At 37.8% G+C, this 16,580-nt stretch overlaps 1 protein-coding gene across 1 annotated transcript; it reads left to right on the top strand.

Annotated features, from left to right (window-relative positions):
* The first annotated feature begins 8,498 nt into the window (after positions 1 to 8,498).
* Positions 8,499 to 8,969, top strand: LOC126555879 (uncharacterized). Its single transcript, XM_050210821.1, has one exon. It carries the CDS (start codon positions 8,499 to 8,501, stop codon positions 8,967 to 8,969), a length of 471 nt encoding a protein of 156 aa, XP_050066778.1.
* Positions 8,970 to 16,580: the final 7,611 nt, after the last annotated feature.

Below are 16,580 nucleotides of genomic sequence, written 5' to 3' on the forward strand. Positions count from 1 at the left end.
TTTGTTATATATCATATTTTACAAGGAAAATAAGAAGTTCATATAAAAAACGTCATATTATTATAGTAAAAATTTTAATGTAATCCAACAATAATTGATGTTATTTCGTCTAATAAATATTAATAAAAAGTAAAAATAACTACATTAATAGTTTTAATAAAATTACATATTAGGCGAAAATTTAAATGATACCGTTTTAATAAATTCAAATCGTGAAATGTGTTCATTCTTAGATGCATTTAATTTTTGACTAAGAAATAAATGTTTTTCACGTGTTGTCTTTAATAATTGTCCAGAACTTCTAATTTTAATGTAAACGTCATATTATATATTCTTTATCACTTCAGTAAATTGAAATATATTGGGATGGCTTGAATAAAACATAGAATTAAATTTCGAGTGAAATGCTTCACAACTATTAGTTGCGCGTAGCATTGAATTTGATGATTCTGCCCATACACGAGGAGGAAATAAGGCATAATTCATGACATAGTTATCCATTAAATAAGTTTCAAATTTTAGAAAATCGGAATTATTTGAAACACTACAAGACATTAGATCAAACACAATTGCATTTTCTACTTTATCTGAGTGGAGAAATGGTATGGTTAGGTTAGGTTATTTCGAAATCCACAAGAATACGCTGTACATTTAATGTTAAATTTAAATCCAAAAAATATTTTTCTACATGTTCAAAAGCTATGAAATATGATTTTTGTCTTTTATTTGGCAATAATATAAATAATAATGGTACATATAGTATATGTATTGTGAACATTTGGTAAAAAAAATTTGGGGCACTTTTAAATGTGCCATTGACGAATCACATTTCTGATTTAGCCAGTAATTCTAAATTCGTTGAACAAGAAAATCCAACGATATTATTTTCACGATCATTGATAAATATCATATTTTTCCCTCGATTTGTTATAGTTTGTAGATTTTCAATTATATCATGTGCATCTGAAATGGATTTTGGTAGGTTTGGTAAAATATGAGATCGAGCTTGGTACACATTGTCACGAATACGATAAATGTCATAAGAAGTTAGTGTTTCTACGTCACTCTTGCGTAACTCATTGTAAATTAATTTACACGATATCTCACACACATCGTCTATAGCTTTTCTTTTAAAAACATTACTAATTTTTTGTCTATTTAGAACAGATATTTCAAGTTGTTCATGATTATGATTAATTTTGCGTTCAACTATTTCATTAACGTTATTAATTTTTATAAAAGATTTACTTGACGTTTAAGTACATCTACATCTTTGCAAATCAGACTTAAGTAATTTATGAAAACAAAATTTGTAACCATCAATTACTAAAAGCATTTTGTTCTTCTCACTTGTCATTTGCTCCATAGTGGACGGTTAATGTTTGACTGACTAGTGACTGGTAAATCAATCGTATAATATTGTATTACTACAAAAACTACTATTATAACTCGTCGAAAATTCAAGTGTGATATTGGAATATCCGAGTATAGTTATTTATATATATATATATATTTATATATGTATAACCTGGTTTCCGATGGAATAGTGAATATCCTTGGTACATTATAGATGTCAAAGTAACATATTTTGTCATTATTTATATAAAAAAAAAACTAAACAATTAGGAATATTTAAAATACCTATAAATAGATTTAAAATGAGCGAAATATTTTGAAAAGTAAATATTGTGAAGAAAATACCAATCTAAAGAACTGGTGAAATTTTCAAGTATTTATGACTTATACATTTTGGACAACAACAAATATTGAAAATTGTTTGAGTATATAAATCGTTATTGTTACGCAATAACGATATTCTAACGATTAACTTACGCTTATAAAAAAAAAAATGTTGACTTACTATTTTAAATTTTTTTAGCTACAATAAAAACAACTTATAAGAACCGTTGTATTAAATTAAATTTTTTTATCGATAGTTCAAATAAAAATTCTTAGAAAAATTTCAGTTGTCTATAAATAATTAAAAAAAAGCCAATATATTATGAAAATTTAGCAGGTTAGGTTATTTAGCAGGTATTTAGAAATTTCTTTTATGAATATTTGGTGAAAATTTCAATTATTTACAGTGATTCGTTTTTGAGTTACAACCATACAAAAAAAATCAATTTCGTCGAAAGCTGGTTTTGCATAAAAATTCCTGTTTTTTCGTTTATTTTTTTTTGTTTTTTTTTGATTTCCCTGATTTTTTGAAAACTGTTGGAAAATTCTTACACTGACTTCTATAATGCACCAAGAATATTCACTTTGCATTTAGGAAACAACCTCCTAAGTTTGAAATTGGAGCATTATTTCAACAAGTATTCCGTACACAGACACATACCTAAACAATAAAAAAAAAAAAAAATACAACACATCATTGTAAATCAATACATTCATCACTTCGTTCAGAATCTAAAAAGAGTGGTTAAGTGAGTAACTCATAACTGTATAGTAGGTCACTATAATGGATGTATTCAATTTGAATCCAATGATTAGTAGCAGTGTATACGAAAATCGATTCGTAACCCTAAAATTAAATCTTGTACAGAAAATGCCAATTTAAATAACTGGTGTACGTTTCAAGTTTCTTCGACAAGACATTTTTAATTGTAACAAAAATCTTAAATTATTTGATAGTAAATCGTTATATTACGCGTGCATTTTAGAATTCGTAAAAATTTAAACATACGATAACTTTTTTTCAATCTAACCTTGCCAACGCTCAACTTCTTTTATAGTTTTTGTAAACCAAACTAGTGGAAAATCTTGTATTACGTCTTCAACTCTTATCTACTTATACATGAATGTTCTTTTATAAATTTTCAACTACAAAATAATTTGAGAATATTCACGATTTTGACGAATTTCGTCAATAATAGGTAAGTTATTTTTTTGAAAACTGGTTTTGCGTTTTTCCATCACTTTTTTTGACAACTGTTGGAAAATTCTTACTTTTGACCTCTATATATACCTATTTTTGATCTATTTAATATTCCATTTTTTTCTCTAATGTAATTATCTGATTAATTAATAACCTAACCTAACCTTATTTAATAGATAAGGGTTTTTTTATTATATTTCATTCCCCCTCAAAAATTTAATACTCTGAGTTATATTACTGTTATAAATATATTAATATATTATGATAAATAAATATGTTCAAATTATAAATTTCTTTATTCCAATATCTTTTACCTAACATATGTACCTATAGATACTAGTATTGTAAATAATTATACCTAACTATTATTAACTTATTAGTTCATTAATAATTAGACGACCATATGTCTATGTTATAATCTAGAGAATGAAGAATTGTTAAAATATCTAGTTTATATAATGTTTAAAATAGTTGTGATAATTAATTAGTCGTTTATCTCTAAAGTAAAATATCATATTTATTCACGTAGATGAACCTAACCTAACCTAATCTAACCCAATCTACTGGTGGTATTTTTGTAAATGTATACTTATACATTATTGTAGTAATGTGTTATAATAGGTATATATTATCTTGTACAGTTCTAACGTACACGCTTAAACCAACTTGATTTTTTGCACAAAATAACCTTATTGGTATACCTATGCATTTAATATGTAACCGAAAATCAGACGGCTGTACGTTATTACTTATTATACGAAATAATAATTAATAATATGTACCACAAAGATATATTTAACGCTATAGATTATAATATGTAGGTATATAATTCACATTTCTGCATTCAAAATTATAGAGCATCGTCGTTAGAAATTTCCTCATTATTTATAATGAAGTATTGAATAAAAAAAATTAATTAAATTCTATTCATTGTCGACGTTAATACTAGTGCAATATTATTATACCTTCGATAAGAAAAAAAAATGCTAATTCCTATCAAATATATAGGTATATTGTAAGTAAATGCTTATAAATCCCCTGTGTCACAATCTATCTATTGTCTATAGACTATGTTTTATATTATTGTTATTATATACACGCACATGTCTTTTATATCGAATTGCGTTCGTGAGAGAATCACTAAATGTAGCACCATTATAAGTTTATATTATACTGGTGTGCACGCATATATTACTGTAGGAATATATTTAAATTATAATAAGCAAACGGTTATAAACAACGCTCGGTTATCGTAATTATTATACCATGGTGTATGTGCGTGTATGAACACTACGGATATACGATGCAGGGAAGACCGGGTGAGCGGTTTTAATGAACGAATTAGCATTTCCGGTCGCCGGGGACTGGGTTGAACGAAGACGATTTACACGATGGTGAATGAGTGATGGAGACACTCCGCGACCGAAACGTTTATTATCATAATTATTATTATTACCATTATGATGATATTATTCGTTATTATTTATAAGTAAATTGTTCATGCGCATGTTATACCATTATCGGCTGTTAATTATAAATATAGTTATAGAAAAACATAGGTGGTACGCTGAAATATGTATTATTGTAATAGTTTTTGCACAAGACCAACTGTTGATGTGACAGTCCTTACTATACCCCCTTCCCCACCACTATGTTTCAAAGGTATAACAAGTTATCAAGTTATCTAAATAAAAGGTGGTTTTATCCTTATCCTTATTCCTTATACATGTATATATATATAAAAAAACAGGTCCTTTTTTTGTACTAATTTTGTGACGACGCTACTTAACTTTTTTTCAATTTTTTTTCGCAGAATTGTTCTAAATACCTATCTAAGTGGCAACACATCAGCTGATTTTTAAAATTTTGATTTTAAAGGATTGAAATCGGTAAAAAAAATTTAAAAAGTGGGTAAATGGGTACCGCTCTGCTGTACATTAGGTACCGTGTGGATTACTATTATATGTTATAGGAGTGATAAATTTGAATCCAATGATAGGTATCATTGTATACGAAAAACGATTCTGAACGAAGATGATTTGTCAGCCTAGGATATAATTTTCAGTGATTGGTGAAAAAGGTGGTTTATGTTTTAATGGTCTGAATACACCAAAATTTAAGTTCTTTATAATTATTGTAAGCTAAACTTATAAAAAATCTCGTATTAAATTTTCAACTCTTAGTTACTTATACAAAATTTTTTATAAATTATACCTACAAAATAATTTACAAGTATTCATGATTTTGACGAAATTTTGTAAATATTTGAACTTAAAATGCTAATAAAAAAAATTGTGCCTGTGTATTCTTATAATTTTTTAATCATTGTAAGAATAATTTATGAGAAACTTTGTATTAAATTTTCAAGTATTTTGACTGGGCTAAAAAATTTTTATTGACACTTCAAAAAAAAAAAAAATCTCTGAAAAATCTCAAATTTCAGTTGTCTATAAATAGCTCAAAAAAAGTCAAAATATTTTGAAAATTAAATCACGTAAAGCAAATGCCAATCTAAATAACTGATGAAATTTTTAAGTATCTATGAAAACTTATTGAAAACTTAGTGTTGTATTTTTAACCTTAGATATAAACACAAACAATTTTATGATTTTTCAATTACAAAATTACTCTTCGCTATTTTGACATATAATGTAAAAATATGATCTATAAACGCTTATAAAAAAAAAAATGTGACTTACGATTTTTGATTTATTTTAACTAAAATAAGAACAACTAAAAAGAAACCTTGTATTAAATTTTCAAGTTTTTTGGTCATCGCGACACTTCAAAAAAAAAAAAAAAAAAATACTGAGAAGAATCGAAAATTGTAATCATCTATAAATAACTCAAAAAAACTCAAAATATTTTGAAAATTTAACTGTATATAGATAACACTTATATAATATTTGGTTAAAATTTTAAGTATTTACAGTAAAAATTCCTGTTTTCCATCACTTTTTTTTGTGTTTCTCGATTTATAGTAGGTTTGTTGTTTTTTATTTATAGTTTTATTTATAGTTGTATTTTATCCAATGTAGTAAAAAAAAATTGATAAAACTGAAACTTAAGTGTTAGAAATCATAAACTTACGTACACATTTCGTGGAGAAATTAATCAAAGTTCGAATCATATTAAAGAATTGGCAATTTTAACGGGCAACGAAGTACATGGGGGTCAGATACTATATAATACTATATATATTATACAGTATACTATTATAAGTATAATGACTGTATTTATAAATGTATAATATACGTGGCAACTATATAAATGATTATATTATTTATGAATTTTACATACCTATATTATATTATTCTTCGTTTAATACCCCTGCTGCATTCCGCAGGAGGTGAAGACAGGTCACACGTTGACGTATATCTATAATAAATATTATGTATTATAGAAGATTGACCGTTGCTGCAAGCGCAGGAGATAGAACAAATGTTACTAAAACAATTATATTTGGTGAATTATACAAAATAATAATTGATCTTTGTTCTTTTTATGACACAAATATAAAGTTATATATACTTACTTGAAGCTACAGCTAGGTTAACCTACACTAACTAAATTTAGCGTTTATTTGAGTCGACAAATAAATATATATATATATTTAATTAATAAACAAAGTATACAGGTATTATTGTTATTATTATAGATAATATGTACACATTATAATATAATATTCACTCGTTATATATTATAAGAACAAAGGTGTGTATACGTTGCAAATTTATCGACACCACCGCTTTGTCCTCGTAGTCGTCCCCGTCGGGTTTCTCACGTTTATAGGCATTATATAAGAACAATGTAATTATATTGTACCTAGATACTGCAGTGAAATTTATTATTGTTATTATAACATGCTTTTGTATATGTGAACTGTGCGGTATAAATGCCTAAATGTATGCATATTGTATGTACTGTTAGGGACCCCTGCTATATATGAGTATAGAGTATAGATTACTTATAAGTTTTTTTTGTTATGTATAAAATTCCATGAACTGGTCGCCCAACGAGCAGGGACTCAATTTTTGAACCGGTCAACTATTTAGTCGCATGCGATAAATTCGTTTGAAAAAAAAAAAGTTATTTTTGAAATATGATATGATTTAGTCGCACAAAAACCATTCGACTATTTGTCTACTGGTGTAATAGTGGTGACAAAATGTTTATCGCATGAAAATTTATTATCATTTGATAAAATCAGTAAATAACATCAATCCTTATAAATAAATAATCATTTTAATTTATAAATTTAAAATTTTTTATTTAACAACCAAGTTTTTTTTTTATATATAAAATTAAAAATGTCTGATTTTGATATTATGACGAATTTTGTCATCAACAATTTCATAGAAAATGCTGTTTGTGTAAACACTGTAAACGATGATAATTGCGTTATAAATGATTTTCATAAACCTTTATCGGATCCATTCACACAGACCGAACAAATATTTATAAAAAATGTTCGTTTAAAAAAACACGTTGCGCGTTGTCTGATTGATGTGTTAAGACAATTTCTTAAAGTGTCAAGCTGTTTGTTATCGATCGATATAGACACTAAGGTTTGAACATTTTAAATAAAATTTATAACTTAATGATCTATAAATTATAATGATTTTTATCTCATGAAAATCATATATTGTAGGTTTTAGTTGCCTTAAAGTTCTCTGCTACAGGATCATACCAAACACCGGTTGGTAACAGTAGATACACTTCTTACTGTCACAAGCTTCAGTTTACTGTTGCATTAAAGAGGTTGTAACAGCTCTCAACAATCCTAATATATTTAACTCTTGGGTTAAATTCCCAAATAGTATCCGTGAACTCACTGTAATTCGTCACGAGTTGGACATTTATTATTTAGTACTACTCTAAATTGAAATAATTTGTATGGAACAATTTATTGATTGCTCACTATCCTCCTTTTTAGGTGTTATCTTAAAACTGGATTTCCAGGCGTGATTGGATGTTTGGATTGTATATTTGTATCCATATAGCTGTAGTACCTCCATCAACAAATCTCAATCTAAATGAAACCAGGTACCCTGGGTACATGTATGTTAACCGTAAAAATTATCATTCGATAAACGTTTAACTATTAAGAATAAATAACATTTTAATTTTTTTTCCAATTTAATTTAATACAATACATGATAACATATTTTAAATTTAGATATGTGACGTAAATCTAAAAATATTTAATGTAAATGCATTGTTTCCGTGTAGTACACATGACGTATACACATCTGGAATAATAGTAAAATTTCAAATACCCCTCATGAATTACATTCCAGAAATGTTAACAACTTATTTTTATTAGGTAAATAATTAAGTATATTTTTACTAGATAAATAAACAAATAAAATTATTTTTTAATTATAATTTTGATACAAAAATCCCTGTAAGAGATTCAGGTTATCCGTTACGGCCTTGGCTACTCACACCTACAACACAATCCACCACTACAACTGAGGAGTTTTACAACAAAAACAAACGTCTACAAGAAGTATGAAACGGTACGCTCAAAATGCGTTTTAGGTACCTACCTACTACCAAAAAGTGGGCTTACAACCCTCCTCGGCTACGCATCGGAAATGTTCCAATCGCGCTCATGTCCAATATCAGCGGACCCACCCTGATGAAAAGGAGGCTTCTAGCATCGGTGGTAGAGATCCAACTCCTGTATGCTGCCCCCATCTGGTCCCCCACAATGAACTTCACGGCTAGGACTAGGGTGAATCTCAGGAGGCCTCAGAGGGCAGCTGCCCTAAGGACCATTAGGGCTTACAGGACGGTGTCTGATGATGCCGCCTTCCTCCTGGCTGGAATGCCACCAGTCGATCTTATTGCGGCAGAGAGGGTCAGGGTGAAGGCCAAAGCGGAGCTACCATCTCTCCCTGGTGAAAAACCTCCCACTGAGAACTCCATAAAAAGGATTGAGAGGAAGACCACCATCACTGAATGGAAAAGCAGATGGTTTTATTCCAGGAAGGCGCCGTGGACTCATCGGCTCATACCGGACCTTGCAAGGTGGATCAACCGGACGGTTCCCAAGGTGCCCTGGTCATACCAAATATATTAAATATAATAATATAATATATCTCACGTTTCAGCCAGGATAGGTTAGGGGGTGGCCCGGAAACGGTTAACGCCGGATTTTCGACGCGTGGTAGACGAGAGGCGGGCGCGTCGACTCACGTCGCCGGATCTTGGTTAACGGATTCAGTTGCCGAGTTATGGTCGTCGCAAAGTCGACGGCCTGGAGAAAAAACGGCCGTTTTTCGTACTTTTTTCGGAAAATTTCCGTTTCCGCGGGCCCCTGGTCGGCCGGTATTGGCTTGGGGGGCTCGATGGTCACGCCTCCGGAAAGCCAATTCGATATCGGTTCGATGTGAGACTTGAAAACGGCTAACCTCACGGAAAACTCCGGAGCTACGGACCGGAATGCTGGAGAAAAATCGAAAGTCGGGTTTTCCGGTTTTACGGCCGTAACTCGCGAGTTTTCCGTGAGGTTAGCCGTTTTACCGGTTTATATCCGCGGAGCACGGCCAGCCGGATCTAATGATACCGGTTTGACGTCCGTACGACTTACGGTTCCAGAGTTGCGATTTTTAATTACGTATTTTTAATTACCGTATACCTATATACACGTATGTATATATGTGCGCGGTTTTGAAAAACCGTCGCAGGTGCCCACACTATGATTGGACTTTTTTCGGGCCGTCGAGACGCGTTCGGCGGTACCGGTCCGCCGGCTTAGCTCCGGCGGGCGTACGAGCTGCGATTTTTTCAAAATCCGGCGGGGGGTGCCCGTCGTCCGGCATGCGGTGCCAAAAAAAAAAATTTGGCACCGCATGCCGAACGCGCACATTTGGCACCGCATGCCCCCGCCGCCGCGATTATATACGATATACATGTATATTGTTATAATATACTTACGTAAAATATCGTAATATATTACGTAATTCTATACGACTGGCGGCGGCGGCGCACGTGTCGCCCTCTGTCGCACGCAACACCAAACACCTGTACATTTTTACCTACCGTATCGTCGTCGTCGTCGTCGATAACAAACATAAAATTTCACGTTTCAGCCAGGATAGGTTAGGGGGTGGCCCGGAAACGGTTAACGCCGGATTTTCGACGTGTGGTAGACGAGAGGCGGGCGCGTCGACTCACGTCGCCGGATCCTGGTTAACGGATTTAGTTGCAGAGTTATGGTTTTCGCAAAGTCGACGGCCAGGAGAAAAAACGGACGTTTTTTGTACTTTTTTCGGAAAATTTCCGTTTCCACGGGCCTTTGGTCGGCCGGTATTGGCGTCAGGGGCTCGATCGTCAAACCTCCGGAAAGCGAATTCGATATCGGTTCGATGTGAGACGGTAATACGGCTAACCTCACGGAAAACTCACGAGCTACGGACCGGAAGGCTGGAGAAAAATTGAAAGTCGGGTTTTCGGGTTTTCCGGCCGTAACTCGCGAGTTTTCCGTGAGGTTAACCGTTTTAGCGTTTTATATCCGCGGAGGACGGCCAGCCGGATCTAATGATACCGGTTTGACGTCCGTACGACTTACGGTTCGAGAGTTGCGATTTTTAATTACGTACGTAATATATACCTGTATACCTATATATATGTGCACGGTTTTAAAAAACCTTCGCAGGTGCCCACACTATGATTGGACTTTTTTCGCGCCGTTGAAACGTGTTTAGCGGTGCCGGTTCGCCGGCTTAGCTCCAGCGGGCTTAGGAGCTGCGATTTTTTCAAAATCCAGCGGGGGGGGGGGGGTGCATCCGGCATGCAGTGCCAAAACACACATAATATATATATATTATATATCGTACAGTGCGCAATGCCGCAATATTGTTCGGTAAAAATAGGTTATAGGCAGTGTCCGTGCGACTTGGGTACGAGACCGGTGCCAAAATCCGGGCGCGGTAGTAGACCATCACATATGTAGACCGTGGTACGGACCGCGCATTTCCGCCCAAATGGGGCGGTTTATTCGGGGGCTCTGGCGTGAGAGCCGTCGCAGGTGGCCACACTATGATTGGACTTTTTCGGAGCGATCGAAACGCGTTTAGCGGTACCGGTCCGCCGGCTTAGCTCTGGCGGGTGTCGCAGCAACGATTTTTTCAAAATCCGGTGGGGGGTGAGGGTTTTTCGTAAAACTGGCGGGGGTCGTGGATTTTCTCGTGGGTTTAGTGGGGTTTCGTCGCGCCCGTCAATTTTAGCTCTCTTCGGCGTGACCGCCGGACGCACGGTTCCCCAGATACAGACCTGGGAAGGGTGCCCCAGAAGCGATCGGACGGACCAAAGGTAGGGGTACGTGGTGATTTCGAAATGTTAGGTTAGGTTAGGTTAGGTTAGGTTAGGTTCCCGTAAATCGCCTTGCCGTGGCGAGGGGGCTTGAACGGTCGTTCGGTGATGCTTAGTCCTATGCTAGCGGCAGGTCACTCTGCCAGCAGGGTCTCCCACGCTAGACAGTACTAAGTTGAGAATGACCTGACTAAGATTTCCAAGGGTAGGACGGACTCTTTAGCCTCGACAGGCAACCGTCCTAGGTGAAGGTAACACCGAAATCAAATCCCCCTGCCAGTAGGGCTAAAATGGCAGAAGGTAAACTGCAAACCTCATCGGCGGAGAGATCGACCACCGGTGACTTCCAAGATCGGGAGTACGGAACGACAAACAGACAGACGACACGAGGCTGGTGTCGCCAGTGGCGGCCAAGCCATATTACCTTCTATGATGAGCACAACTAAACAAACTGATGTTACTGCTACAGAGGTCTCGGTGACCTCAGAGCCGGCGGTTGGGGGACGGTGCTCGCCCCAGGTGTCGTCATCACCACCAAGCACCAAAAGCGTAGTAGTGTCTAGGCAGGCTTCTACCGCCAGCAACGGAGCTGGTAAATCGACTGTCGGAGAGGGTGCGAAACAGGCTCTCTCCAGTGGCCGTAAAGCCACTGAAGATACTGTAGGCACCTCATCTGAGAAATTAACGACGTCAGTCAACCGAGCAGCCCAAAGAAATGTCGTCGATATCGGTGCACTAAGTAAAGATGAGCTTCTGGACAAGCTCCGGGGGTACATAAATTCAATGTGTGCCTTCGCCCAGGCCAACAAGAATGTTCACAAGGAGTTGAAAGAAACCCTAGTGAACTCCAACAAAGTAATGACGCAATACGTCAAAGCGGTTAACCTGGAACGAACCAAGCAGAATCATAACCCCACAATAGGTAGCGCAGGCGGAAGCACACATCTCATGAAATGTAAAACTACACAGACTGAAACACAGACAATACAAACTACCGAACACACCGAGGTTGAGTGGATGAAAGAGAGACTAATACAGCAAGAAGAAAAGCTGGATATCATCATGGCCACCATTACCCAATACAGCAATGACACCCAATCACTTCGGGAAACTGCGAATGACGGATACGCAGGCCCGCATTCGCGAAATAATGATGGTGGATCCTGGGCGGAAGTCGTTAATAAGAAAGGGAAAGCTTTCAAGGTCAACAACCCAGCTGCAGCCCCACCCCCATCAAAGTTATCTGAGGCCAGGAGAGTCACGAAAGGAGCATCAAGACATGGTGTTAGGATTCGACCAGCAGCTATCGTGATCGACGCTGCGAGCGAGGAAGATTTTCCTGCTCTGACACAAAAAATCAAAAGTGGAATTTCAGTGGGGAACAATATCACAGGGATGAGAAAGACGAAGAAAGGCAGTCTACTGCTGGAGGTGCGTGGAGACCAGGATGCAGTGAATCTGGTGAGATCCGAGGTATCTCGTGCAGTAGGAACTGGTGCAAACGTCAGACAGTTGCAACAGCGTACAATGCTGGAAATCAGAGACATAGACACATGGTCCAACAGGGATGATATCGCTGATTCTATCGTCAACGAGACGTCAGTAAAGAGAGACATGGTGAATGTAGTCAGTCTTAAAAATGTATATGGCAGATCCCAGACAGCACTTGTCCTACTGCCTACCAACGAGGCTAATGCTATTGTCGCCTGTGGTCGAATCAACATAAGTGTTGTCAGCTGTAGAGTCCGTGTAGCCGAGAACCGAAAAAGGCGCTGCTACAGATGTTTGGCTTTTGATCACGAATCGAAGGAATGTAGGGGAATGGACAGAAGAAATTGCTGCAGACGGTGTGGTAAAGTAGGGCACTTTGCGAAGGACTGCACCACAGAGGTGAAAGAGGCGGCAACCTTTGGTGAACTTCTTAGGAAGGAAACTCGCAGTAACGGTGAGAGAACATTGGAGGCAGAAGGGATCCTGGCAAAGATGTCCCAGGCGAACCCGCCACACTCAAAATGACAGGCTTCCTACAGGTCAACCTCAACAGAGCAAGAACTGCTCAAGCTCTGTTGCTGGAAACGATGTATGAGCAAAATGCAGATGTGGCCATCATTAGTGAACCCAACAAAATCCTAAACAATGATGATTGGTATGGCAGCACAGATCACTCTTGCTGTATACTATTGACAAATAACGTTGAGGTTATCAATTGCGGACAAGGTGAAGGATTCGCATGGGTCGACATCCGGACATGTCGAGTTTACAGCTGCTACTTCTCACCTAGCAAAAAATACTCACTCGATGACTACAGAGCATACCTGAGTAAACTGAGTGACAGCATTCGACAGGGACCCAGAGAAACTATCGTCGCGGGGGATTTTAACGCCCACTCTCCGGGCTGGGGCTCCCCCACAACGTGTTTCAAAGGCGAAGCACTAATGGAATTTGCGAGCTCCCTTGGACTGATTGTCATAAACCAAGGGAAGGCTCCCACGTACGAGAGTGGCGGTTACTCTTCTCATATCGATGTCACCTTTGCCTCGGCAAGCGCATCAAGGCTGATAAACTCATGGCAAGTCCTTGAGCTCGACATGGCAAGTGACCATCATCCAATATTCTTTAGGATGGGGGGTGATGTGAATTCGACCAGCACAAACACGAAAGGGTGGTCATGGAGGCGTCTAGATAAAGATAAACTCACAACGTTCCTAAAAGCTGTCAATCCAGTAGGCCAGATAACGTTCGACGACGCAGGTCTCGTAAACTTCCTAGAAAAAGCATGTGACAGCTGTATGCCCAGAAGATCGTTCAAAGGTCATAAGAAACCGGTACATTGGTGGACGGAGAAGATCGCCAACTTACGCAAGGCAAGCTTCCAAGCCAGAAGAAAATACCAAAAGGCCCGAAAACGTAAAGGACAAGACGACTGCAGAGAGGAACACCAGCTTGCAAAACACGCTTCAAAAGCACTGAGACTAGAAATCAGGAGAAGCCAAGAAAAATGTTGGGCCGATCTGTGCAAGCAAGTTGACACTGATCCTTGGGGCTTGCCCTTCAAAGTGATAACCAAGAAACTAATTGGTAGGCGTCAGATCCCAGGCCTTAAACTCCCTGGTAGACTGGATACTATCGTCAACCACCTATTCCCATGCAGCAAACCACCAGTATATCCAGCATTATCGTTCCAACTTCAGGAATCCGAAATGCTTACAACAGCAGAACTAGCAGAGGCAGGGCGCAGTCTGCCTAGAGGGAAGGCACCGGGACCAGACGGCGTACCAGACGAGGTGCTACGGGTCATAGTGCAGGTACGTCCAGACTTGCTGCTACCGACTTTCAACGATTGCTTGATGAAGGGAGTATTCTTGGACAGCTGGAAGGTAGCAACGCTGGTTCTTCTTCGCAAAGGTGATAAACCTCTGGACCAACCGTCGTCATATAGGCCATTATGTCTAATAAACTCGGTCGGCAAACTGTTCGAGAGGCTATTAAAAATGAGGATAACACGGCACCTGCTAGGACAACCTGATGGCATCTCTGAGCACCAGTTCGGATTTATGAGAGGTAGATCTACTAATCAGGCGATTGAGGCAGTGATGAACATAGTGAACAAAGTGGGAAGCGGCCAACTTTACAATCGCAAGCTGTGTGCGCTAGCTTCGCTCGATGTGGCTAACGCCTTTAACTCCGCACCATGGGAAAGGATCGATGCTGCTCTAATTAAAAAAAGGGTACCAGCGTATCTCATAAACGTGTTAAGATCTTACTTCAACGGGCGGAGAATCATAACCGATGGTGGACAGCGCCTAGTGACTACCGGAGTGCCGCAGGGATCGGTCATTGGACCGATTCTATGGAATATTTTTTACGACGAGCTGATGCGGCTAGAACTCCCAGATGGCGTTAATATAGTGTGTTTTGCAGACGACGCGGCAGTGGTGGCCACAGGGTATACCACTCGGCTACTGGAGGAAGCCATGAACGGCTCGCTACAGATTGTATCTACGTGGATGAAAAAACAAGGCTTGTCCTTGTCGAGCAGTAAATCCGTGGCAATAATGCTCACAACCAAGCGAGGATACGAAAAGCCTTCATTCCAAATTGGCGAAGACGAAATAACACTTGCGAAGGACATACGATACCTTGGAGTACAGCTAAGCTCCGTATTAGGGTTCAGAAAACATATACAGACAGTCAGCGAAAAGAGCATGAGAACAGCTACAAGAATTGGTCGGCTTATGCCAAATGTTGGAGGACCCATTGCTGAGAAGAGAAAACTACTGATGACGGTCGTACATTCACAATTGCTGTACGCTGCACCGATCTGGAGCTATGCACTAAAGTACGAGGTAAATAAAAAGAAACTCGCTTCTCCGCAGAGGAATATGGCATTGAGGGTCGCGAGTGCTTACTGCACTGTGTCTAACGTAGCCATAATGGTGATATCTGGTATTATACCGATACACTTACTTGCTGCGGAAAGAGCAGAAATCGATCAGGCAAAGAATGACGGAAATGACGTGAAGAAAGTGAAAAAAGAAGCGAGGGATAGAGCGATGACTAATTGGCAGTGCGAATGGGACCAGAGCAATTCAGGTCGTTGGACATACAAGCTAATACCTCGGATTGATAGGTGGAAGAACAGAAAGTGGGGACAAGTTAACTTCTATGTCACACAGTTCTTGTCAGGACATGGATGTTTCAACGAGTACCTGCTGCGCTGGAAGAAGAGGAACGACGCCGAATGCATGTACTGTGGTGACCCACATGATGATGCTGAACACACGTTCATCGGCTGCGACAGGTGGTGGCAAGAAAGGCGTAATCTGGAAGTGGAGTTGGGAATGGATGTTACACCGGAGCGAATGGTAGATTTCATGCTGCAGTCCAAATCGAAGTGGGATATGATCGTGAAGTACATCACAACAATCATGAAGAGGAAAGAAGCAGATGAGAGGAAAATACAGACGGCAGCTGTTGCAGATTAAGTTAGTTAAGGCAAACTATAATGTGGCTCGAAGAGCATAAATTACAGGGGTAGAGCCCTGATACCATGTATATACTTTGTTTGTAAGGGACAGTGAGTGGGGGATTGGCCCACCACCTCCCGACCTGTGATGTAAGTTTGAAAATAAACGATGGTTGACAGGGGTAAGTAGTGTGACGCGAAAGCAAACAGTCCGCCCCTGTCAATCGGTGAGAAGGTAAAAAAAAAAAAAAAAAAAAAAAAAAAAAAAAAAAAAAAAAAAAGGTTAGGTTCCCGTGCGCAGGTTAGGTTAGGTTACAGTCCAAGAGGAAGTGGGATGCAGCGGCCAAGTTCATTAAAACTGTACTTAAGAAGAAGGAGGAGGACGAAAGAGTGATTGGGTTAGGTTAGGTT

Source organism: Aphis gossypii, chromosome 1 (genome assembly GCF_020184175.1).
Source record: "Aphis gossypii isolate Hap1 chromosome 1, ASM2018417v2, whole genome shotgun sequence".
Lineage (NCBI taxonomy): Eukaryota > Metazoa > Arthropoda > Insecta > Hemiptera > Aphididae > Aphis > Aphis gossypii.